The sequence below is a fragment of the Pristiophorus japonicus genome, chromosome 17, assembly GCF_044704955.1.
Source record: "Pristiophorus japonicus isolate sPriJap1 chromosome 17, sPriJap1.hap1, whole genome shotgun sequence".
NCBI lineage: Eukaryota > Metazoa > Chordata > Chondrichthyes > Pristiophoridae > Pristiophorus > Pristiophorus japonicus.
In genome coordinates, this window is record NC_091993.1 from 15,461,683 (window position 1) to 15,487,625 (window position 25,943).

Consider the following 25,943-nt stretch of genomic DNA (forward strand, 5'->3'; position numbering starts at 1 on the left):
AAACATTGGAGGGTGAATTTTCCACTTTTGTGCAGTGCAATGGTTAGAAAATGATTCATTTATGGAATTTGATATTGCAATTTAGTATGCAGGGAAGGACCATGTTAAAACATTAAAAATCATGCAATGTATTAAGTGATGCAGTTAAAATGGGGGAAGCAGGCACCTTCATTGTACATTTAATAAATGTAATCAGTTTTGTTTTGCAATGAATCTCCTTGGTTGAATAAAACGGTAGTTTCTACTGAGCAGAACAAACTGCAAATAGGATTCAAATGACTGCCCATGAAATGTTACGTCAAATTCTCCATTCCACTTTTGCTAATTGTGCAATATTTTAATTTTTTTTTAAAAAAATGTTTTATTTTTAAGAAGGGTTCACGAATGTTCAGCCTTCCTTTCATAAGATTAACAGCAGAGTAATCTTTGAGCCCAACAAGCGTCCAATTGCTCATTTCTCAGCCGCTAGCATCATGTACTAGTGGAACCATTTGTTCAATTTACAACAAATGCCTAACTCTCAACAAAAATTTTTAGACTTCAAATTTCTGGGTAGGAATCCCATTAAAATTCAGGTAACACAGCAAGCCACAAGCATTCAGGTTCTGGTTGTTTATTTGTTCCTTTTTGGATTTTTTTTTGGGGGGGGGGTGGGTAGGGAAGAGGGCAAGAACCAGTAATACAGAAACTTAGTATCTAAATTGGTAAATGCAAATAAATTTCCAGAAATAATTCTACATGCTATATTCTGAACCTATGGGAATCATGCTGGCTTGAGAAATTACAAATTTAATAAAAAGGTACAATAAAAATAAAGATGAAAATTCAACATTCATCTTACTGTAGTCTATAGTTTTAACTTTTACAGTAATGTTTGTAACTCAGTTATTTCCATGCAGAGAATTCTAGTCTTATCAGTTTTAACAAATTAAATACAGAATTTAAGACTTCTTGGAGCATTTCCAAAAATCAGTTTTGAAATGGATTCTGAATCGTTAAAAGTTGCATTTAATGGGAAGTCAAGCACCACTAAAATGTACCAATTCCTATATATGTAGTGAATGCTCTTTTCAAAACAAGCCAATTCTAAAAAGGCAGGGAAAGCATCAGGACAAGGAGATTTTCATTTTTACACAATTAACCATAGTGCTAAACACAAAGTTAGCTTCAAAATGCCTCAAATTCATTTTAAAGTCACAATGAAACTATAAAATTAAAATAAATACAGAAAAAAATCTTACATCTGCTAAAATAAATAATGTATCTGAACACTTTACTATGGAAAATGCATACCAGAATGTCACAAGTACAGACAGCTTTTCAAACGGGAAATAACTGCGAGTACAGCGATGCTGGCTAAGTTCACGTGCATGCTGTGAAGCACTGTAGGTGGCTCAAGGTCAGCCACTCATTGCCGTTACCTTGAGGTAGATAACACATGCGTACCATGTTCTGCATTCATTTGCTGGTTTTGCTGGCATCACATGTTTTAAGAAACATTTAAGCGATCAGAAAATGTCTAATATACTGCTGGGGAAAACAAATGCACTTTACTGCTTGGACTTAAACACTTTAAATTTGTTTTCAAATGAAATTTTTGGAGGAAAAAAAAATCTCATGCACGTATATTTCAACTGTGTATTTGCCAAAATGGAAACCATCCATTGTAAAACAAGTAGACTGTGCTTGGTGGGGTTTTTTTTGTTTCACCAATAAAATGTGTCCACTTGGCTTAGTGCATTTTTTCACCACTGTTTTATAGTCACAATTTTCTGCATGTCATTGTTTTTTTTTGCAATGTACATTATTTTAAACTGTGTGCAAATGACGTGCAAGTTTACAAAAAATTTAAATGCAATGTCAAAATAATTTGACTCGTAAAAATGGTAAACCGTTCAAACTAAAAGCACATATTTGAAATTACAAAAATAAAACAATTCCAGACTTAAGAAAACAAGACAAATGCACATAGTAAAGTATACAAAACAAATGTCTGCTGAGTGTTCTATTCAGTTCAAATGTTTCAAGATGCTACTATAGGTCTTAGGAGGAATCGGAGGAGAGAGTTTTGCAGCCGCAGGTGCTAAAGTGGTCTGAATCGCTCTAGATTTCAACGGTGAGCTGACAGGATTGTCAAACTGGGAGATACCGATGGACTCCAACTGCCTGCTGAAGGGGATCTCTCCATTTCTGCTCATCTCTTTCACACTCTCTTCGCTAATTCTGTCCCCCAGCTTACGGTCACTTGCCGGCTCAGATTCAGCTATTTCTACATCCTCTTTTTTATTGAATAACTTGTCTAAGTAACTAGTGAATGTACTTTTCTCCAGCTGTTCATCCTTCCTGCTGTCCCAACAAACATCTTCATCTAGGTGAATTAGAAAGCTTTCATCCCCACCGCCACTTCCATCAATTGCAAACTGGCACTCCCATGGACTCTGGCACTCCAGTTGAGCCAAATTGGCCATCCCCTTCTCCTCCTTCTCCTGACTGACGGACTTGCAATTTGACATTGAGCTTTTTAGGTCCAACTGGGACACTGAACTGTTCAAGTCATTCAGCTTGTCTACATCAGGAGACTCTGGCTGCAAACTAAGCTTGATGGTGCTTGCCATGAAAGAATCAAAGTCAAACCCCCGAATCTTCTCTTTGTCCTTCTCAACAATCTGTTGGGATGCCTCCACCAGAGCTAACTGGGCTTTCACCAGTCCGTTCTTTTCACACTTTGATTTGCCTTTTTTATCTGGCTTCTCTCTGCTCTGCTCTTTCCAGTTAGATAGGTCTATAATAAGTTTGGGCTCATAGTAATGGTTCACTTCACTCTCCCTCCACACCAAGTTATCCAAGTAGGATGGTGACCCCACTTTATAGTTACAGGTGTGGCCACATTCCAGATCACAGTATTTGTTTTCATGGTGATCTGGATGTGGCCAAGAATGTTCGGTGGAAAAGTTCAAGTCAAAGGCAGGATCCTCCAAATACTTTTCACGGTCTCCATCTAAATACTTGCGAGGGTCCACTTGCACCTCCTCTTCTTCAGTCATGTCAGACATTGCTCGTGGATCACGCTGAACATCGTCTGCCTCAAAGTTACTGTGCAAAGGCCAGTCATGGTCTGACAATTCACTTTCATGGTATCTGAAACAAACAATTTCAGCATTCTAAAGGAAGAGTGCAAATCTAGTGTGTATTGAACTCATTACGCATAGCAACAATACTTACTGATGGCAAAGTGATTAAAAAAAACACTATCGACAGAAACTCGTCGGTCTATCTTGTACAGTAACCTAGGATCTGGGTAATGCTACAACCATCATATGGTTTTGTTGTCTCATTTGTGATAATACCTTCCACTTTGTGATAAACAGTCACCTATTCAGTCACCTATTTTTACCCCTCACTAGTTTTCTTCATCGAAGCTAATGTCTTCTACCAAAAATCTTCCTTGGAAGGTCCCACCATTATGCCTTAATGATGAATGCAAGTTGCTTTCCAGGTCATTAAAGTGACTTACCAGAAAGAAAGAAAACTTCAGTTAATTGATACCAAACTTCATTTAAAAGATGCAAGATTCCCTGCTATAAAGGCATAAAAGGAGGGGAACTTTACAGCCATAAAAACAGGGGCAATTCCTTTGTAATGTTGCAGAACACTATCTACAGAAACACCATCTGTGCCAATGCAAACTGTAAACTGAACAATTCTCAACAAGCAAATGATAAAGCTTCGGTTAAGTTAACTCCCTTCTGGTCTAATTATTGAATTAGATTTCTTAAAAACAAAATCTCACAGCAGCAGTATTTTTTTTACCAAACACAAGATGAACAGTGTATTAGAGGTGATGCAGCAAACTTATTACCTGTCCCAGTTGTAAATATGACTGTGACTCTCATCCATCAGCAAAATGTCATCAACTTCATCCTCAATGTGGAAGGGGTGCGTAGAAGTGGGTTCATCCAATGGGAAGGAATAAATACTCATGTATGGATGCGCCAAGGCTTCCGCCGCTGTCAGTCGGTCCATCGGATTGAAGGTCAAAATTTGTTCCAAAAAATCTAATGCTAGTTTTAAAAGAAAAGGGCATTTTTATAGGAGCCTCAACTTTTGCTTTCACCTACTCTCCAATTCCGCAAGTACCTTTTGTCTCATTATTCCCCTGTCTGCCCGTCAATAGATAATTGCACCAATAATTCCCAACGCCGGGGAAGTAGAAAGGCAATCTGCCCCTAAACTCCACCAATCCCACCGGATGTTACACTGCAAGAGCCTGGATTTACCCTTCAGATTTCCCCTCACTTCAGTTGCTCCTGCCCAGTAGTTCAGCCAAAATTGGGAAACTAGCTGGGGAACTATAGCACTGTCACCTTTCTAAATCCTTTAAGAAAATGCAATTTTGGAGTTAAGAGTTGGTTATAATTTTTTTTAATTCACAGATTAGACTAAATTAGAATATAAGTATCTGAAATAAATTTGAATTAATTCAATGAGAATACAAATTCAGGACAAGAAGTTACGTGTAGCAAGTACCTTCAGAACAGATGCCGGGGAGTAACTGCGGTAACGGGTTGTGCGGTTCAGTCATGTCATTTTGTATATAAACTGGGATGACACCCAATAGCTCCTGATGGTCCTCTTCATGGATTACAGGGATCGAATTAAGAATCAACTGCATTTGCTCCAGCTCATGAGCACCTAAACAAAGTTTAAAAAAAAAACTTTGACCATCTGAAGGGATAAAGTATTAACAAGCAAAGCAGAACAGTATAGCAATCACCAAGGCAAACAAAATTGTGCATTGATCAGAGTCAAGTGAGCTTTGAATCATTCCATTAACTGCTACAACATGAAATGTCTGGGCTCTACAAACGAAGTGCTGCATTGAATTCATGCTTAAAGGGATAAAATAAGCATTTAGGATAAATTCCACTGAAACACTGATATTTATATCCTTTTCTGTTTCATGAACAAAATAATTGCCTAGTTCAAAACATATAGCAGTTTAGTACAGGCTAAATTACTGTACAATAACGCACTCGCACTTACTCCTCATTATACTCTAGCAACACTGACCCGCAAAAAGTGTTTTCCCAGTAAGCATTTCTGCAAAGATGCAGCCGGCAGCCCACATGTCAATGGCTTTGGTGTAGTTATTGGGAGAGAGGAGGAGGCGTGGAGATCTGTACCACTTAGTAACCAATCCTTCAGACAGATGGCCCTAGAAAAATAAGAGTTACATTTTTTTCCCTCCAAAAAGTCGATGCATGCTAAGTCTGTCACTTGCACTCAAAAATAGAATAAAATAATCCATGCACGCGCCATTTAAACACAATCAGTTGGTTTACAGCTCTATTATTCTCTCCTGTAAAATACATTAGATAAGACATTCCATGCAGCAATCTGGAAATTTAAACTTCTGAAGTTTTGGAAACTGCTTACACTTACAACAGAATATTGGATCTGAACAGAAACTATTGTCACTGATTTACTTGTCAACAAACTTTCATTTGTGGGTAACATGCTTACGTTATTGGTCTATCACACAAATTTTAAAAAGTGTCAATTGCCAGCAAGCATCCCATTTCTACCCCACATCGTTGAATAAAAATCTCAGCGGTGTCAGTCTCTGTGTTCTGGAAACACTAACATGAATAAGCGGTGCCTTCCAATCCTAGAAATTGTATATGTAAATGTTCCATCATAACTTGTGCTATAAAAGTTAATTTTTCTGCTAGTTTTCTAGGTGGATCCACTTACTAAGTGTGTGCGAATACTTGCTATATTCATGGTCAGGGAAACAAAATGCAAGTGACCAGAAAGGTTAATTCCCATTCCAATGCCACTGCTAAATGTTTATTTATAATTCAGCTAAAAAAAAAACACAACTTAGAAGTAGGCCAGTAAAAGTAGAATAAAAAAAACATTATGGCTCTAACCTAGTGTTCACTAAGATTTTACACATAGTCTTTTCCTATTACAAGGAAAATTGCAGTTACTTCTTCAACAGAAATGTTTTAAATCAGCTTACAGAGGACATTTGAAGAATATAGTCATGCGGGTTGCAATTTTAAATAAGGCCATTATGCAATTTTTCAATGCAAGCCATCAAAATTAAACATGCTTTGCCATGCAACATGAGCATTATGACAACTGATCTAGGTTATCTACTACTCAAATCAAATCCACATTGTGACACATTTTTCACTCTGTTTTCTTCAAATTTACCCCATTCTCCTGCCTGGTTGAAGACCGAAAGGATCCAGCAATATTTGGTCATTCAACAGTGCACATAATATCTGGGAGGTTGCAATAGCTTCCATTCAAAAGATTGAGCTACTGAAAAGGGTAATACTAATCCTCCTGTTTTGCTAAGTTTTAAGGCAAGTGTAAACACCGACTTTTGGTCCACCCTTCGAACAGGGTATATTTTTCTCCATTCACCCATTTTCCTCTTGCTAAAGATGGCAAACTAAAGAAAATATACCCAAGATATTAGGAACAAAAACCCAACCTAACTTCCCTATTAGAGGTTACAAGGGAGAATAAAAGACTGTTGAAGGAAGATTGGAGAGCTATGGCCCTGCCTCTAATTCAATGATGTGATTGCATGAAATTTGTTTGGCCTATTTTTGAAAAATTCAGCACAAAAAACAAAATCTGGAACTATCAAGACAGAAGCAAGAAGGTGGATTGGCAGGAGCTCAATACTGTATTCCAATCACTCACATCATCCATCAAAATCACTATAATTATCTACCAGTAACTGTAAATACAAGGATGTACTACGTCCTCGGACTTGAACATACTCCCCTGTATTTCTCTCCCTCCCAAAACTGCCTAGACTTCTGCAAGGAGGGCAAGTGGGTGGTCTAATTCCTGACCTCTACCACGCTCTGGTAATCAAGCACTAGGTGATGAAAAGTAGTGCACAGAGGTAGTACAAGGAGATTCTAAAATTTCCATTTGGTACAGCGTAGACCAGGAACTGACCACAATGGACAATCAAGACACTCGGGCTTTAGTACTGAGCGTGCCTGCCCCAATGCTCCTCTGGCTGGTAGGCAGCTATAAGCTATGCTTCCAGACTACATTTACCACAAAGACTTGGTGTTCTGGTCTTTGCTCAGTGGGTACAAGTACTGTTATCGCTCCAAGCCATACAGAGAAAAGGTATAAATAAACATTTTTTTTTTTTTAAACTGCATATGCTGGAATTCAAACAAAAACAGAAATTTCTGGAAACACTCAGCACGTCAGATCAGCAATTCTTGCTTCAAGTGAATGTCAAGTGAGCAAGGGCAGGGCTTGGCTGTGAATAGCAGAATTAGCACTCACCATCCAGGTTCACACATGAAGAATGGCCATTTCAGAGCTACTGGAGGGCCACTGCGTGTGGAACCATATCCTGGCACAAACTGCTGCCTTCAGGAGAGGAAGGGAGAGGTCTGGAGGAAACATAAAGGGACCCTTGTACGTGGAATGTTTAGCCACACGGAAAATCTGTGCATTACCAACAACTAATGAAAACTTTACATTCAGGTGCACATTTAAATAGTCACAGCATGGAATTAGAAAACCTAATTAGACAGCATCAAGCATGTAGCAATACGCCATGAAATGCCTAACATTATTTGAAGTTACAGGTTTGAAACTGGCTGCATTTATCTAGCTTATTTTTGGTGCCCAAATGTTAATGGTGCTTTCCGGGGCAAAAGGTGTCACTCCCAATTTTCATCTCAGTAAGTCAAAGCACCCAGTGAAAATATTTGGTTAAAACCAGTGGCTCAATGAGTTTATCCAGGAAGTTTGACTTCCAGTCTGTGCTGTGAGCTGCCCTTAGCAGGGACAGCAATCAAGAGTGCTACAATTGCACAGTAAAGCATCAGTATTAGACAGAAGGTAAATGAAAATGCTAGGGTTCCCACTCCAGGCTGCTATCCAGCAACCCCTGCTGTGCCCACTAGGTGAGGACCAAAATCAGGCTCAGCGGTGATCTCGTCACTTGCTAATAAGGCTCACACAAGTAATGGTCACTTAGGGGAATCGGCATTAGGCAATCAGTGACGGTGAGACTGTACCCCAGTGTAGCAAATTGGTGAAAGAAAAAGTTGTGATTATGGATAGGTAGGCTGCACCATCACAGAATGCCCATTTTATACCAAATTAGTGATTAAAAATATTTCAGTGAAACACTTGGTTACATAAGTGCTTAAACAAGTATTAAACAAGCCACCAAGTAGAGCAGCTGCCAGGTTAATACCAGAGCCCAAAACTGCATCATTCAGCATCCAGAGTTTCAAAATGTAACAAAACTTTGCACCCAAAATTACTATTCACACAAGTAAAAAATCTGCAACCAATTTTAGCAATATAAAACTTTCCACTACAATAAATAAGTTACTTCATTAGAAGACTAAATGTTTCAGTAGTGAGAGTTGAAACACTAGAATTAACTTCCGTATAGAAGTTGAATGTTAAACTGAAGATTATATGGACCTACAATGTAGAGGCCTGCTTGTTACCCTAAGTTAACTCTGCCTCATTCCACAGCACATAACGAATACGGAGGGAATATTACATGAAACCCAGTGAAGTAATCTGCCAAAGCTTCTAATCCACAAAACAGGAAAACGAGTTATATTGGCCTCTAAAATAGATTAGATTAAATGGAAAAAGTCTACATTTTCTCTATCTTCTTTCTGCTCCAAAATAGCTCCATTAATTCAGACCAAATTAAGCAAATATAAACACAGCCAATCTGAATACATGGGCCAGTTTGCAAAGAACTGGATTAGTAGACTGCTATTAAAGAGAAATTTTAAATTAAAAACCTGACACTATTTGTTACTCAAAATCACCTGATGAAAAGCATTTGGAACATAGCAATTTCTACTATTCATTCCTTCCCTAATATTGATGCTGTTTCATCAGGAACGGCAAATTTAAAAGTTTTAAAGACCTGTCAGTGTGTGCTTAGTGCAAGGTTACACTGCCATTATAATGTAGAAATCTCCCAGTTTTCTATTCAAAAATGGTGGTGGCCTTGAAATCATACCGTCAACTTGATTTCATGAAACCATAAATCCCAAATGAATCCAGCAAGACTTCAACAGCTCCTTATGCAAAGCCAAGTTAGAAATAAACCAACAGAGACAGATTCTGGGCTCCAGACTCCCCTGGAATAGGCTTGTATTTGTATAGATCAAAATTAATCCCAAATTTGACATTTAGTCACCAGCTGAAGATGCAATAACTCTCAAATAATCACCATCACATGAACACCACTTCTAATAAAAGCTGCGAATAGTTTTTTTTAATATTTAAAAAGAAACAGATATATGCAACTGTAAATCAGTGGTCTAATGGGTGAAGGGAATGCTGGTTTTGGCTTGTGATTATAGTGTTGCTTCAGTGTTTACATTCTATGTTTAATGCTTTCCCTAGTTCCAAGCATTTGTCAGTGTTTAAGGGGTCAAGCAGGTATGCATGAATATAGTGTTTTAAATAAAGTAGTAGTGGGTCAGTAAATTAAGGTTTTAGTTAGGTCTTGATTGACTAGGTCTCACAACAATGTCATAATCTTGAGTTTAGTAGCATTAAAAAAATCTGAATCAACAAATGTTAGAAATACACAGGCCATATGACTTGTGTGTAAATGTTGTTCTGATAAAGGGTACACATCCAAACCACCATAACCTATTTATTCTCTGCAGCTGCAGGCTGACCGACAGTGTATCGCCAGCATTTTATGTTACTATTCTATATTTTGAGATTGAACAATTTGAAAAGAAAATAAGTATGATGAGTCCTTTATCCAAATTGGTGACAATTTGAAAAAGTTTTAAAATTCAAGAGGGCACTGATGCTCAAGTATTCACTTTTTAGACGCCTGACCAGATGCACTCCCTCTGGGTTGAGGAATCATTTGCTAAGTGGAAAGTTGTGAGACCTTTTACTTTTTTTACATGGATGTTTCCATTCTCATTTCCGTACAGGAGCAGTGTCAGACAAAGGGAAAACATGCAAGTTTAATTGAAATGTGGAGAGGTATTTAAAATGAGTGAACTGAGACAAATATTAGTCTTTCCCACCCTAGTGCTCATCGGGCAAAGGGATTACTATATAACAGTTTAAAAAGGTCACAGCGCATCACAAATGCCATCAAAACTTGAAAATCCCCTAGTTTGTTTAAAGAGGCAAAACTGAAACCAAACTAGATTATTTGTTAAAACTAAAATGCACAAGAATGAAAGTTGATTTTCAAATGTAGAAATAGGAAGATAGTAGAAGCAAGTTTTTTTTAATTAAAGAAAGTCAATATATAAAATGGCAGACCTAGAAGAATGGTGTCAGAAGCTATGCCAGAAAGTCGGAATTTACATTTCTGGGAAACCGAACTTCAAAATAACATTTTAGGCAAAAACTATTGAAAAGTTGGCAGGGAACCAATTTAGAAACCGGCATTTGCTACAGTTAAAAATAAACACTTGAAGTGGGTTTTGTCTGTGTGCAATCATTTTAACTCCACAGTGTGGTAGGCAAAAGCGACAATGATTTAAACCCCGGTCGCCCACAGAGGAAGACACTGGATTTTAAAAAGAAATCTTTGAAGCTTTCAGTGCATGCAACTCAAAACCAGTTACAAACTAGGCTGCACAGCATAATCTAAAATTAAACCCCAAATGATTAAGTACTAAGGCCACGATCCACATCACTGAAGCTTTATGCTCTGGTGAAGCCAAGCATGCAATGTGTATGGAATCAGCCTTTGCAGCACCATTTCAATTATCAGCATTTACCAAAATAACACCAAGCATTTTCCTTTCCTCAAATTTAAAAAGGCAAGTTACATCCCCACTACTCATTATGTAAATGTAATATTTTCTGCATCAACTGCACTACGGATTAATAGTGGTATATACATTTTACTGTGAGAACTGAGCATTTTGCAGGTAATGTTATTTCTAGGTGCACATTTCCCTCATTACAGACCATTTTAGAAGACTTTAGGGCTATTTGGTGCTCTGCCCGTTTAACATTCACTCAAGTTAAAACTTGGCTCCATAGATTGCTAACTGCCACTTACTGTACTGGGATCATTACATTCAGTACAGTCCTTCCACGTTCGCTCAAAATGAAGTTAGAGTGCGGAACACCAAGGCCCCGCTCCTTTAGTGCTAAATCAGGCACTGAACTAAAACAAAATATACAGACCTTCCTGCAGACATTACATAACTTTAATCCAGCATTTGGCTCAGCGCTGAGCTCCTGGCATAGGCTCAAATATGATTTTTGCACACCCTTCCCAGACTTTCTTAATACTGTAATGGCTCCATGTACATATGAACCCAGAAAACTGGTAGAACAGTTTGGGATAAAAATGCCCATCATTGAAGTTAGTATTGGGTTTAGTTTAAGAATTGACCAACTAACATATGTATGGATAGAAAAAAAAGCTGGTGTTCCTGAAGCATAATGGTGCCAAAGCACGGAAAGAGTCCGGTGTTTCACAAGGAAATTGAGCTATATTAAGCCGTTTCATAAAGATGAATGCACAAATTTCCATTATCCATTTCAATTAAAAAAGCCTGTTCCTTGTACATTCTCATAAGCATCATGCTCACATCACAACATGCAAATGTGCCTAGGCTACTCAGCCCAATCGCTTATTCCAAGAATATTCTATTCGTTGAGTCAGTAAACTCAACCCTACTCAAAAGCAAACTATGCAACCATTTAAGACTCGTAACAGTAAAGGAGGAGGAGACAGTAGCGATATTGGATAGGTTAAAAATAAGAGGTTGGCAGTCCTAAAAGTAGAATGGTCGCCCGGTCCAGTTAGGATGCATCCTAGATTAGAGGGAAGTAAGGGTGGAAATTGCAGAGGCTCTGGCCACAATCTAACAATCCTCCTTGTATATGGGGGTGGTGCCAGAGGACTGGAGGATTGCAAATGTTACACCCGTTTAGAAAAAGGGGCGAGGGATAAACCCAGCAACTGCAGGCCAGTCAGCCCAACATCGGTGGTGGGGAACTTTGACACACAATAATACAGGACAAAATTAATTACCATTTGGAAAAGGAGCTAATAAATGAAAGTCAGCATGGATTTCTTAAAGGCAAATTGTGTTTGACTAACTTAATTGGAGTTCTTTGATGAAGTAACGGAGAGGGTTGCTGAGGACTATGCTGTTAATGTTGTGCATACGGGCTTTCAAAAAGGCATTTGACAAAGTACCACATAATAGATTGCTGTTCCCCAGAGGTTGGTATTGGGACTACTGCTCTTTTTGATATATTAATGACCTGGACTTGGGTGAACAGGGCATAATTTCAAAGTGTGAGAATGACACGAAACCCAAATGTAGTAAACAATGGAGGAGGATCAGAACAGACTTCAGGAGGACACAGACTGGTGAAATGGGGCAGACACATGCCAGATGAAATTTTACATAGAAATGTGAAGTGATTCATTTTGGTAGGATGAATGAGGTGAGGCAATATGAACTAAATGGTACAATTTTAACCGGGGGTGGGGGTGTATAGAAAGAGAAGACACTTGCGGGTGTATGTACACAAATCTTTTGACTGTGGCAGAACAAGTTGAGATGGCTGTTTTTTTTAAAGAAAATATAGCATCTTGGCTTTATTAATGGAAGAAGAGAGTACAAAGGCAAGGAAGTTATGATCAACCTTTATAAAACAGTGGTTAGGCATCAGCTGAAGTAGTGCGTTCAATTCTGGGTACCACACCTTCGGAAGGATGTCAAGCGATTGGAAGAGGGTGCAGAAGAGATTTACTGGAATGGTACCAAGATGAGGGACTTCAGTCACGTGGATAGACTGGGGAAGCTGGGGCTTCCTTGGAGCAGAGAAGATTGAGAAGATTTGACAGCTGTTCAAAGTTCAACAGTTTTGATAGAGTAAATAAGGACTCAGTAACCAAAGGACACAGATTTAAGGTGAGTGGCAAAAGAATCAGGTGACATGAGGAAACAATGTTTTTTTTAAATTGTGATCTGGAATGCACTGTCTGAAAGGGTGGTGGAAGCAGATTAAATAGCAACATTCAAATGAGATTTGGATTAATACTTGAAGGGAAAAAACACAGGGCTATGGGGGAAAGAGCAGGAGAATGGGACCAATTGGATAGCTCTACCAAAGAGCTTACACAGGCACAATGGGCTGAAGTGCCTCCTTCTGTGCTATATCATTCTAGGATTCTCCTGAACTCTATCCACTATAGCTGAAAGAGACCATGCTGTCAAACTAAAGATTTTATTGCCATCCGGATGGCTTATATTTCTTATGCAGTATTCACTGTAGGTATATGCTGTTCCCTGATAAAAATGTAACGCATGATCAGAAGCATCCAGACATTTAATCTGCACACAAGGAACAGATGCTAACCTTATGACAGATGTCAACATTCTAGTGCCTTAATTTCCAAAGGGACTACAAAATGGGATACCAGCAAGGTCACACCACCTCAGTATTATTACACACTACCATCATATGCTGCCATAATAAAACTACTCCAGAATGTAATCCACGAGTTACATCCTGGAACAGTCAGCAGCAGAAAACCAAGATCTAGATATGCTCACTTCAAAGCAGGATTCTGTAATGCCGTGACCATAGAAACTCTGGACTGTGGAAGAACACCTTCTGAATTTGCTCAAATATTAACACTGATTGGCCCAAGCGACCTCCTAAAGTAGTGATCAATTAAACATTAGTTTAGATTTATTTAGGTGTGTAGACTGCAATTAACTTCTTACTTCATTCAGTCCCCAAAATTTCAATACCACAAGAACACATTTTAGAATTGGCAATTGGTGGCAGTGCATGCTATTTGGTTTTACATTTAGAAGTACCACTTCAATTACTGCTGCAAGTTTCCGTTAAATATTTTCAGGCACAAACCATAAGAATGGCTAGTTTGAAAAGCAGAAGTACAATCTTCTCAGCTGACCTAAACTTAGGGGATGGTGGAGCAGAGAAAGGAAGAGGCTCGTGCTCCTAGATAACCTGCTGACACACCAACTAGGCTCACACACTAGGGACATTTTTTTTTTTTAATTACAAAGCAAAATAAATTAGATGAAATCCAGCTTTTTCAGTGATTTGGGTTATTTATCTCTGCTTACAATATGAAACTTGCACAAGTGGCAGCAGAAAAAGGCACTCTTCTGAAATTAGTGAGGCAGATTTCTCTGCATCTGGTTGATAAATGGTGGAATTTACTACTGAGAATATTAAAAATGCAAACACTTCATTATCAGCAGTGCCATTTTGTCAAATAATAAAATGCATACCAGTCTATGCTAAACTACAGCATAGTATTTCAACATGGTGTTACATTACAGCTGTGATATGCACCAATATTTGAGGACAAGCTGCTGACTGAAATACGTCAAATGAACCAATACAACTCTCCATACCTCTCGGATGCAACTTTAGTCCTCACTTGTGGGCTACATTCTGCATTCAGAATGTACTTCTTAAAAACAACATTTCTGTTGCACTAATAAAGGTTGCAAGAATTGCAGTCAGTAAATATTGTTAAGACGGTTGCATAGTTAAGAAATTTAGTTTACACAATTGGCCCTTAAACGGCATGAAAATTCTTATTACAAAATGCTCGTATATATGCTCCTCAGACAAATTACCCGCTACTCAACCCTCCTTATACTATATTGTGCTCTTGCTAAATATTATTGCAAAACATCTGAACAATGACAGCCAGCACTACTAGCAACATAACTACCTTATTTGTTCATGGGTAATAAATTAAAACTTACTTTGTGAGAGTAATGGGGATCCATGATGCGTGCCAGACCAAAATCCCCTATTTTCAGCACCAGATCCTCAGTGTTAATGAAGAGATTAGCCGGTTTGAGATCTCGGTGCAGAACATTAGCTGAATGGATGTATTTTAGCCCACGAAGCAGCTGGTACATGAAGAGCCTAGCATGCTCTTCTGAGAATGGACCCTGTTCCAACAACTTCGCTAGATCGGTCTCCATGTACTCTTGAACAATGTATACTGAATTCAGTTCTGTGATGGCACCCACATCATCAGACATCGGTATCCCACTTGGACCCAAAATCTCAAACACTTTCACTATGTTATCATTGTCAAGTCGTCGGATGATTTTGATCTCTCGCAAGGCATGTTTGACACTCTGTGGGTCACTCAGGACAATTTTCTTGACAGCCACACGCTTGTCACAGTCATTGTCCACAGCAGAGAAAACCAGGCCATTGCCACCATACCCTAGTGGCTTCAAGTCCATATACCGAGCACCCAAATCAAAACCATGAATGTTCATTAAACTTCCAAACTTTTCTGCCATGTTGATAACCCTCAAGCTTTCCTCTTCTATCAGATGGCCAATCCTATGTCAAAACTAACCTATTGAAAAATCAGCTTCCACAACAAAGAGCTTCCTTAGAGAGCAAGCCAACCTTAACCTTTTCGGAACTTCAAGATATTTTCTCTTTGAAATGTGTGCGCCATCTAGCCTAGCTGAACAAGGTCAGCTCTGTTCCCATTTGAATCCCTCCTTTCAAGAATGAACAGCTTGCAGAATAGAAATTCGGGTCTGACCTACGTCAGTAAATGTTATGCTTCTAATTCAAAAAAGGGCATCCCTGCAGACATTAAAAATTAAACTAAAGTTTGATTGCAACGGAATGAACTTCAACAGACAGATGCATCCAAACCACTGTTGTAAACAGGCTAACATTTAACAGGGTGTGTGAGAATACATATATGTGTTATAAACCTCTATTGACATCCTCCTCATAGTGCAGATACATTCAGTGTAAGACTGGTCCTGAGCAGCGTCATTCTACAGTGCTGATGAGCACTTTTTCTTTCCTTTTAATTATAGTCTGGTCAAGCAATGAACTTGTGGCAGCTTTTCTATCTCTAAAAGATGGCTCCCGTTAATGATCAGGTGGCTCGAGCTCACCGCAGTCACAATCAAAGCTATCATCCATTTTATACTTGGACAACCTATAAACAAAAAGAAAAAGCAGCATTAAGTAATGGATCCACAGTCTTTGTATCAAACAACTGTAAATATAAAAATACTGAATAGCAGAGTTTGTTTTTCTCAAATTTTTCGGCCGCTCACTTTTTAGAGGTAGGGAGAAAACAAACAGGCTAATAGGCCTGTCGGTTTGTGGTTCTCTCGACTTGATGATACAGGATATTGGAAACGTGTTGCGGAGACTGCAAGATATATGTGTGCCAATCAGCTAAATATTTTCTTGTGCGAGGTGTTTCTCCCCTGCTTTTCTGGCTTTACAACCAAAGCAGTCTAAACAGTGACAGGAACCTTCTTGGAATGTTGGCACTGTAGTACAAACCAGAGCACTGCAGCCACTTCTATTTAAAGATCGGCGTATTGGATTACAAGCTTTTGGAGAGTAGGGAGGGGGTTGATGAAACGAGGATAAAAGGAAAAAGTAACTGAAAAAAAATCAATCAAGGTTACAATACAATGAAAGTGATCATATGACACTTACTTGATGACCCGGGCAATATTGGAATTTAAGTTATTCAATTGCAATTTGTACGACTAGTGCATTTTGTGCACCAGTATATTCTTTCTCTACAACTAACATGCATGTTTAATTTACTTTTGCATCAAGACAGAAGTTGAGCGCAGAAATTGAGCTGAACAGAACAATGCATTCCGTCACATTTGAGTTTGTATTGAAATATTAGTTACATTGAAAATAGTTCCAGTTTTATAATTTACCTAATAAAATATACATTACAAATATTTGTATAAAATACTTGGGAGGACCCCATCTGCGGACAAAGCAAAATCAGTATTCACAAAAGATAAGGTTTTAAACTATTTGTGGACAAAATACAATAGGAATTTTGAAATTTTAAAAATCCATTGTTACCGCATAATTATTAGCAAGCAGACTTGCACCATTTCTCCTGAATGTCTATTCAGTAATCAAAGATAATACCATTATTATTTCAGATGCAGTTAGATGTTTACAGCACTAATTCTGTACATTCACCATTGGTAGTTTGGTGACAACACGAAATTTGAAGAGAAAGGTTTATAGTGTGGTGCTATTTCAGTGCTGAAACCAGAATTGGAGCCTAGGCAGCAAGGGAAAGTGTGATATTTAATTGGCACCTATATGATTTTCATGATGGCTGCCTTGAAGCTCTGGATACAAGACTGATTCCCACTCAAATCACAGACCCTCGCTTGCTGCCCAAGAATAAGAAATCCCTCTTAGAATCAGCAAGGATGTCCAGAATGAACATCATATAAGCTCGATGAAATGTTTGCATAAACAAAATATCTAAGTTCCAGGAATGTTTTTGCACACCACATGCATGAATAGTCTAAAATAATTCAAGTCATTTTGTAGTTATGGCAGTTTATTATTCAGGTCAAGTTCCACCCACCCCCCAATCATTATCAGGCATATAATCTTAATGCAATAAACTTAATCAAGCACAAAATAAATCTTTCAGCTCTGTGGGTTAAATATTAAGCATGGTAAGCACATCAAATTTACCCAAATCTCCCCTTCTGGATTGAATACATGAGAACAGATGGTTCTTAGAAAGGGATAAGCAAGGAAACATGTCCAAAATTAGCATTTCATTTTTGAAGCAAAAATGTGATTTAGAATGAGCTATTTCTTATCCCAATCTTGTGAATGTGTCCATTAATTGAGTTGGGAGGCCACTGTCTGTTTAATGAACTTCCACACACCAAAGAGCATCTTGTATGAATTTTATTCTGATTCCAGGAGCTAACAAAGTGTGAATATTTTGGCTTATTTAACACTACAAAATAAAACACAAATACTATGAAATTTTCCCACACACGAAGAAAACATTAGTTACCCTGGAATTCAAGACAATTTATGGTTCATTGTATTTATGCAAACATTACACAGGTAAGCCTGGAGTTTTCTCTGAGTGCAACACCGAAGTTCGACCTGAACACGTGCCCAATGTCGCCCCATTTTGGCAATGCGAAAAATGTTCAAGTATCTTCTGAATCTCGTTAGAATCTACCCGAATACAAAACATTTTAATTCTACCGTAAACTTTTCAGCAATGAATATAAAGAATAAAATCGATCAAACAGACAACCCAAGTTCTTTAATTTTTACGGCTCCTTGAATGAATGCAGTAGCTACAGCTGCTCAGGTTGATTCACTTTGTATGATATTGTCCACTGAGCAATGGATGGGTGCATATCTGGTCAACCTGACAAAAATGTAATGGAATGGTGTGCTGGTGCAACACAGTAGGTGGGAGTATGTGGCTATATGTAAATCCATCACATTAGCCCACAACAGCTTTCGAACAAATGTTTTCCTTCACACATTACTTTGAGGCCCCTTCTCTCATGCATTAAGGCTTATCTTCTCCATTAGTTACTTTTCATATTTTGCACAGATCAAAACAATTAGAAAAGACATAGCTTCTTCTACAATATCAATGTACCACTACGCGCAACATAATTTTTAGGTTTACAAATAATAGCCCCCTTCCATTCAAAAAAATAATTGAATAGGTGGATGTGTATTGAGGTATTAATGTAATGTGCCATACAGAGGGAGGATTTAGAATTAAAAACACATCCCCATGCTCGTAATTCCCAATCTCTGCCATGCTTTCAGAGAGGCAACCAACCATATTTTTCCCACAGGAGGGAGAATAACGTGACCAAAAGCTCTCATTATTGAGCAACAGCGACTGTGGCATGGGAGAAGTTACATGCCCATCCTCTGAGCTGGGACATAAAAGTGCAAGACATAGCAGAGAAGATTTAGGTAAATTCAGTGCGCTTATAATGTTCAATATAACCCATGGGAGTATAATTAAAAAGGAGAAAATTAGATATTTTACATACAAGAGTTCCACCACCTATTCTATTTAAATTCCCAAATTGGGGTTGGTGGAAAAAAAATGTAAGCATCATACAAGTATTGGATAAATGCCTCAATTTATCAGATAGTGGAACTATAGTGAAAGTTCCACACATGTTCCTCCAAACCAATTACCACAATTAACCAACCCTAAATATTAGTTTAAAATTTGTTCCAGAGCTAGATCAAAACTTTTAACTCCATAAAATTATTAGGACTCGAATACACATCTTAGCTACCTGCTTCAGTTTCCTAGTTAGAAGTTATGCAAGTACTGAATATGGGGAAAAGGTGGACAGTGAGTCGCCACCACTTCGTGGTAAGGTCTTAATGTTGACAAGTTATGTTTTTGGAATACTTGTTAAATTTCGTCAGGATTATTTCAGGATAACACTAAGGCAAGTAAGTATAATCATGGTTTGGAGTTAAAATCTCAGCAAACTTTTTGGAGAGGCAACAGGGAAACAGGTAAAATTTCCAATACAGTAGCAGAAACTCTTTGGATAGTAGGCTACAGAGCAAGAGCTGGAAAGTGGTATTCGGCTGGATCGCTCTTTCAACCAGTACAGACACTTTTGGACCAAATGGCCTCCTTCTGTGCCGTAAATTTCTATGATTCCAAGCTCTTACAACTTCATATCTGCATCATTTAGAACTTCCAATTTCAAATACTTTCAAAGTCATGCCAGTAAATGCTAACAAATATCCAATTTAACAACTTTATAATACACAACTTACACTTTGGACTGTAAATTTTAGGAAAAATGTGTTAACCCATATAATGGGCTTCAAATGACACACATACTTTTGGCTTTGGAATAGTTCAAAGTATTCAACCATATGCCCTGGCAAGAGCTACAATGCAGCATAGATTTATTTTTTGCATTTCCTGTTGTAGCTATCAAATTGATTCATGTGACAGAAAATTAAAACGAACTTTACTCGAATGAAAAGCTCTTAGTTGCTTCAAATATCTCCATAATTTAAAACCATCCTCTGTTGAAGTGCTCACTTCTGACACATGTATGGCAGGGAGACGAAGCCTATTCGTAATATAATTACAACGTGAAATTTCCTATCACAGCACAGGATCATTTGGTATAATAACGTCACAGTCACAACTTTTGGCTCTAGAGTCGGAGAAACGGAGGACTGGTACCGCTGTTATTCTTTTCTGCCTCTAACTACAATTTTCACAATTACAAAGCGTCTGACTAAAAACACTAGGCGGCAAACTTCACACATTTGGCCTCCTAGTACATCGACCATGCACTCCTCCAACCCAAAAGGAATCGCTACCAGAACAGAACAAGGTCAGATATGCACAATAGTTAGAGAAACACAAAAGCGTGTTTCTAATCACCACACCAGCAAAATAACCCTCGCGACCATTACCTGTAAATTATGTACGAAGCTTCGCTTGTATAATAAAATCACAATTTCTAATAACTATCCTTGGTTCACATCAGAAATTTCAAAAACCCCACTGTTCCGTTCCATATGTAGCATCTAAATATCGCGGACTGACCACATTTACCCCTGCGTTGTTAAACACTGACATTTAATATTCAAATAAAGTTCACAGGGATGAATCTAAAATAGTTGACTCAAAGGGGAAAGCCCAATTGGTGAGGCAGTTATCTCACTCGGTGTTCTTGATCGGAAAGTAATTTTCAGTGAAGAATTACCCTCCAGCAAAAAAAACTCCGCGGGGAATTGATCACATGGCTGACTAACCCAACACATAGTTTCTCACCATTGAAATTAGATCAAAAGGTGTATACATAGGTAATCTAAACTCTTATCATTCCGAGAATTGTTTCCAAAGAGGAAAAAAAAATAAGCCAACATTTCGGGAGGACTATTGTGGACTGCCATTTCGGATCACAGCTATGCTTTGGACTTGAAATAATTCGGTGGATTTAACAAATTCCTGTGTTAATTCAGGAGCAATGTACTGAAAAATACCCGTGTAACACCACACGTCCGAGTCAATGCCTGGAGTGGCCATTCAAACCCGGTGAACGCGTCACAGGAAAATAAACCGCAACTTTTGTTAAAAAAAAATCCGTAAGAGTCACATGAAAACGAGCCACGTCGCCGTTTGTGGGCAAGACGAATCATTGACGTTGCATCGCCCTGGAAAGATTACTCACTGACTGGAGGTCTTCAATTTTATTTAACGCGTAAAAATTCCGAGTATAGGGGGGGGGGGGGGGCATGGACAGCGAATCGAACATCCTTTAACAATGAAAGAAACCTATTGAATTGAGAAACGCAAATCATTACTGCTGCCGGGACACCCTTACAACAGTTCTTGCGCAAAGTCACCAGAAATGCGCAAAAGGAACACTCAAAAAGTAGAGATTTAAAAAAAAATAGATCTCAGAAAAGATTCACTTTTATTGTAGTAAAATTGTAATTGCTGCATTAAGTTAAAACGATTGCTTAAAGCCAAGAATCCCAATTGGGAACTCCGACTCCATAGCTCTCCAAAACCAGGCGTTTGCTGAAGCCGAGCCGCACCGCGTGTCCCTGAACAATGAGACACACAGTGGCCGCAGGCCGGCCGGCCGGCCAGACACGATGCGGCAAACATCTCCGGGGCTTGACCGCTCAGCGCTGCCCGGCTGTGGTCCCCGCGGTACGGACAATAACCCCTGCCGGGGCTGGCGCCCGCATGCGGTTTTTTTTTTTAATTATTTAAAAAGACAGGCGCCTCTTTATTTATTCCTTTCCCTCCCTGGATTATTCCCCCCACACCCCACACAATTTGATAAGCAGCGGCGGCCGCCGCGCAGCTCCACCACACTTGACTTCACCCAAGTCCCGCCCTCGCCGCTCGCTGATAGGCCGGTCCTCAGCGGGCAGCCCCGCCCATCGCGACGGGCTCGGGCTCTGTATGGCCCGCGCCGTTGTCGATCAAAGCGGCGCCTTTCGCTCTCCGGCTTTTGAGCCTTTCTCGCTTAAAAAGGGGATTTAAAAGCCGGGAGCCGGGTTCAAATGAGGGGGAAATCTATCCGGCGGAGTGAAGCCGTCCCAAAACCGGCGGAATGCCGACTTTCTTCCCCCTCCCCATTCCTCCTCCTCCTCCTCCTCTTCAGCCGGATAAAAAAGCGCGACGGCCTGCTCCCTCCGTCTCACCTCAGCCGCGGCCCCCTTCACCCGTCAGACAAAGGACACCGCGGCCTAAAGACAGACAAGAGAGACCCGCCAAACCCGCGCCTCACACAACAATAAAAATAAATCATACACCCGGAAACCACCACCGACTCCTCACACTTTACACTCACTCGGCGTCCCGAAAGCATGAGGGGAAAGGTGTCGGGAGTGCCGCCGTTGCCGCCCGCTCAGTGCCGCTGCCGCATCCGCCGCCCGAGGAAAGGCGCACTCGCCGAGACCCACCATCCAGCGCGCGGCCGCGCCGCGCCACACGGCCTCCCGACAGCCCCCGCGCGTCGGCGCCAACTTCAAACCCGCACAGCACCTGCAGGCTGCAGCCCTGTGTCCCGTCCCCTCCTAGTCCTCGAATAAAATCGCAGCGCAACCATTCTCTTCTCCACACCCCCTCCCGTGTTCCCAGGGGCGATGCTTCGACGTGGAAAATGCAAAGGGGAAAAATTAGCACAAGCGTATAATTTATGTTTTTCTTTTAAATTAGCTAGCCTGTAATTTTACAAAAAAAACAGTAAAATTGCTGCAAATGCTTGGCAGCATCTCTGGCATTCATGCTGCCTGACCGTCTGAGTATTTCCATGCCTTTTCTACTTTTAATGGTACACTTATGCTTGTCCCGTTTGCATTTCCGAAATAAAAGCTGCAAATGCTCTGGCATCTGAGTATTTCCAGCCTTTTCTGTGGTTTTTTTTTTACATTTCAGATTTCCAGCATCCGCACTATTTTGCTCAAGTACAAATGTGTAATAGGAACAGTACATGCGAGGCTGCATTGCGCATCTGAAAGGAAACCCCGCAGGTGAATGTTTCAAATCTGGAGCAAAGGCCTTCAGTTTCCACCGCGACCATGAGATTTTTTTTAAATTACTGACGGATGTAAACATTCGCTGTTTTTCTTTCTGTACAATTACAAATCAAGTGTATCTGTTCCTCACCTTCTGGGGATGCTGTCAAAACTATACTTGGCCTGACCTACGCATCTGCTCACCGAGGTCTGCGTTATTCTTCACTTAGTCTATAAAGCTAATGTAAAAGTCCAGTTGGAAGCAACATTCATTTTGTACCCAGTGCCTATTTACTATATAACACGACAAAAGTTATGAAATAACATAGATTACCATAGTAACTACAGGTACAATGAAGTGACCAAACAATGAATTAAATGGTATTGTTTTTCAAGTTGGACAGTAATTTGACACGGTATACGTAATGCTGCCCGCGGCAGATTGTGCAATTTGCTTTAACCATTGCCATCACACGATTAGTATCTAAAGCAGCGGATGTAAAAATGAACATTAAAATAGCACCTTTAAATGCCTGTATATATGAATAGATAACCAACTACCTCCAAGAGTTGTTTCCTTATTTGCTTTACTCCCTTCAGGAATGAGATCGCCTGATTATAAGGTATGTTCCGTATTACCGTAACTAATGGAGTTATATTTCAATCACCGGATTAAATGTGAAAAACCTTACTATATGAAAGAGATGTTGCTTGCCAGTTTTGTTTTATATAAGGAGCATATACAACGTTATGATGTATATGGGTACAAGAAAGTCAGGACTTTTTTTGTAAAACCATTAATTTCACTAGGCGTTCAGTTAAGTAACATAACTTTTTTTTAATGCTTATCATGACAATCGTATTCTTGGAACACAATTAGAAGGGGAATAACTAAAATTCTAATATATACATATATTATTTTTTATTTTGTAACTGGATTTGGAAAATGGATAGCTGGCATGACATGCCAGATACATGGAATGAGTAATTGTTTACAGGTCAGAGGAATTCATTTATTGTTTAAACTTAACGAGGTGATTTGGGGGAAATCGCCTTTTTATTCTCTCTTGAAAATTTCCAATTGATATAGCAGTTTCGACCTTATAAGCGAAAACAAATCAGGATTACAAAATGAAATGGCGTGTCAAACTTATGAACACTATTAGCGCCTCAAATTAGCGAGACACTGTATATCATGCCAGTTAACAGCGAACAAACAGTAATAACTCACTTAACTCCAATGGACTTACGAACGACAATAGGCGCCTTCAAGACGGGAACTACATGTAGTCGATGGAAGTGAGTGCGAACTGCAATACGTAAATGCAAGTACAATTGCATAAAACTAACAATAGCAATCAATGTTACCCGAGATATCGACGCCGAAAGCCAGAAATCTACGTGTTTCTCAATCTTATGCTGATAACTTAAAAACTGGCAAGTTTGTTATGAAACAGCTTACCATTTTTGGCCTTTGACAGCGGTAATATAAGAACTGCGTTCTATTTAATAAAGTTATCAGACAACCGGGCGCGGCGAAAAGAATCCTCGTGTTCAAGAATCGAACGATCACTAATTCTTTAATGTGGGTACTTTTTCTGCACTCATTTACCATAAGCCGAAGCCACTATGTCTGTGAGTAGCGAGTGCCGGCCGAATTTAAATTGCGTTTGCAGGCAGTTGTTGCTGGTTTTACAGTATCGGAGGCGGCGCTTGTATCAGTGTCAATGTCATTGTCAGTGTCAACTCTGCAGTGACGCATCGAGCTCGTAAACAGAGACCCGGCCCACATTTCCCTGTCTTGCACAATTACCATTGCCCGTAAAACAGAGAAGACAAAATACAGTAAAAAAAAAATCTCTACCACGATACGATTGATGAGGGAGAAGAGAGGAGGGGGGTGGAATCGAGTTCCATTTCTCCCTCAGAAACACGCTCAATTGCTTGGAGCTGTCTTCACAGATATTTATTTATTTGGGGTTTGTCTATGTAATGTGCAGCAAGTCTGATTATTCACAACTCAATGTACGGAGTTGCTGGTCTCCGATCAGATTTCATGGGGGCGGGGACTTCTAGTCACTTCTCTAAATTGTGTGGAGCTATAAAACAATATCTTTGTATACGCCGGTTATAAATTAGCTGGTGCAAATTTCCTGAATACAGGCGTCCTTCATAATCAGTGTATACGCTTAGTTTATTCATTTAATCCCGTGCACACCAACGGAAGGATGATTTCCATTGTCCTGGTTATTACTGCATTCTCACCGCATTTATGGTGCAATAAGGCATTTTTTTTTTCGTATTCAGTAGTTTGGATCGCAGGACAGCGCCGTTTGTGCGCCCGCTCTTAGCGTTAAAACTGGCTCCCTCAGCCAGATGGCAGAATGATAGGCGCGTGTTACTGCAAGGAGTAACGCAAGGTTATCCACTGTTGCCCACATTGTCCCATACCCTCACCAGTGGTGTGTTTGGGTGTTGTTATAAGGGATGGTCTCAGAGTGTGCTTTCTGAAGAGTAGGGGAGTTATCCCCGGTGTTCTGGCCAACATTAATCCCTCAATTTAAAACAGATTACCCCCCTGGTCATTATCACATTGCTGTTTGTGGGAGCTTGCTGTGCGCAAATTGACTGCAGCGTTTCCTATAGTACAACAGTGACTACACTTTAAAACACGTACTTTATTGGCTGTAAAGTGCTTTGGGACGGGACGTCTGATGGTCGCGAAAGGCGCTATATAAATGCAAGTCTTTTATATTTCTGGAAGAATTACAGTACTCCTTTCATAGACTGTTGGCAGATTCAGCTGAGGATTGAATGCCCTCTACTCCTGAACACTCCAGTCTAGATTTTCTGATTGCCATTTGTTTAACATCGACGGTTACTCATTTTGGGTAAATGCTGGTATTACTATAACATCAACAGGAATATTTAGGTTTGTTAAACAGTGGTGCGCGGTGGTGGCTTTCACAGGTACAGTATTATGTCTTTCACCAGCTCAAGAGGGAATTTCAAAGGAAATTGAATGGTTGGCACAAGGGGCTCCCATTTCAGTC

The 25,943-nt window shown here is 39.5% G+C and overlaps 1 protein-coding gene across 3 annotated transcripts; it reads right to left on the reverse strand.

The window, feature by feature from the left end:
* Nucleotides 1–597: 597 nt before the first annotated feature.
* Nucleotides 598–24,570, reverse strand: mapk6 (mitogen-activated protein kinase 6). 3 transcript variants are annotated; one of them, XM_070858417.1, is made up of 6 exons: nt 24,353–24,570; nt 14,802–16,021; nt 5,071–5,215; nt 4,528–4,692; nt 3,860–4,061; nt 598–3,138 (listed from the first exon to the last, which is right to left on the reverse strand). In XM_070858417.1, exons 2-6 carry the CDS (start codon nt 15,354–15,356, stop codon nt 2,010–2,012), a joined length of 2,196 nt encoding a protein of 731 aa, XP_070714518.1. In that variant the 5' UTR covers nt 15,357–16,021; nt 24,353–24,570; the 3' UTR covers nt 598–2,009. The 3 variants fall into 3 exon arrangements, with proteins under 3 accessions (XP_070714518.1, XP_070714517.1, XP_070714519.1); XM_070858416.1 differs by lacking the exon at nt 24,353–24,570 and adding an exon at nt 22,224–22,331; XM_070858418.1 differs by lacking the exon at nt 24,353–24,570 and adding an exon at nt 16,773–16,792.
* Between the last annotated feature and the right edge of the window lie 1,373 nt (nt 24,571–25,943).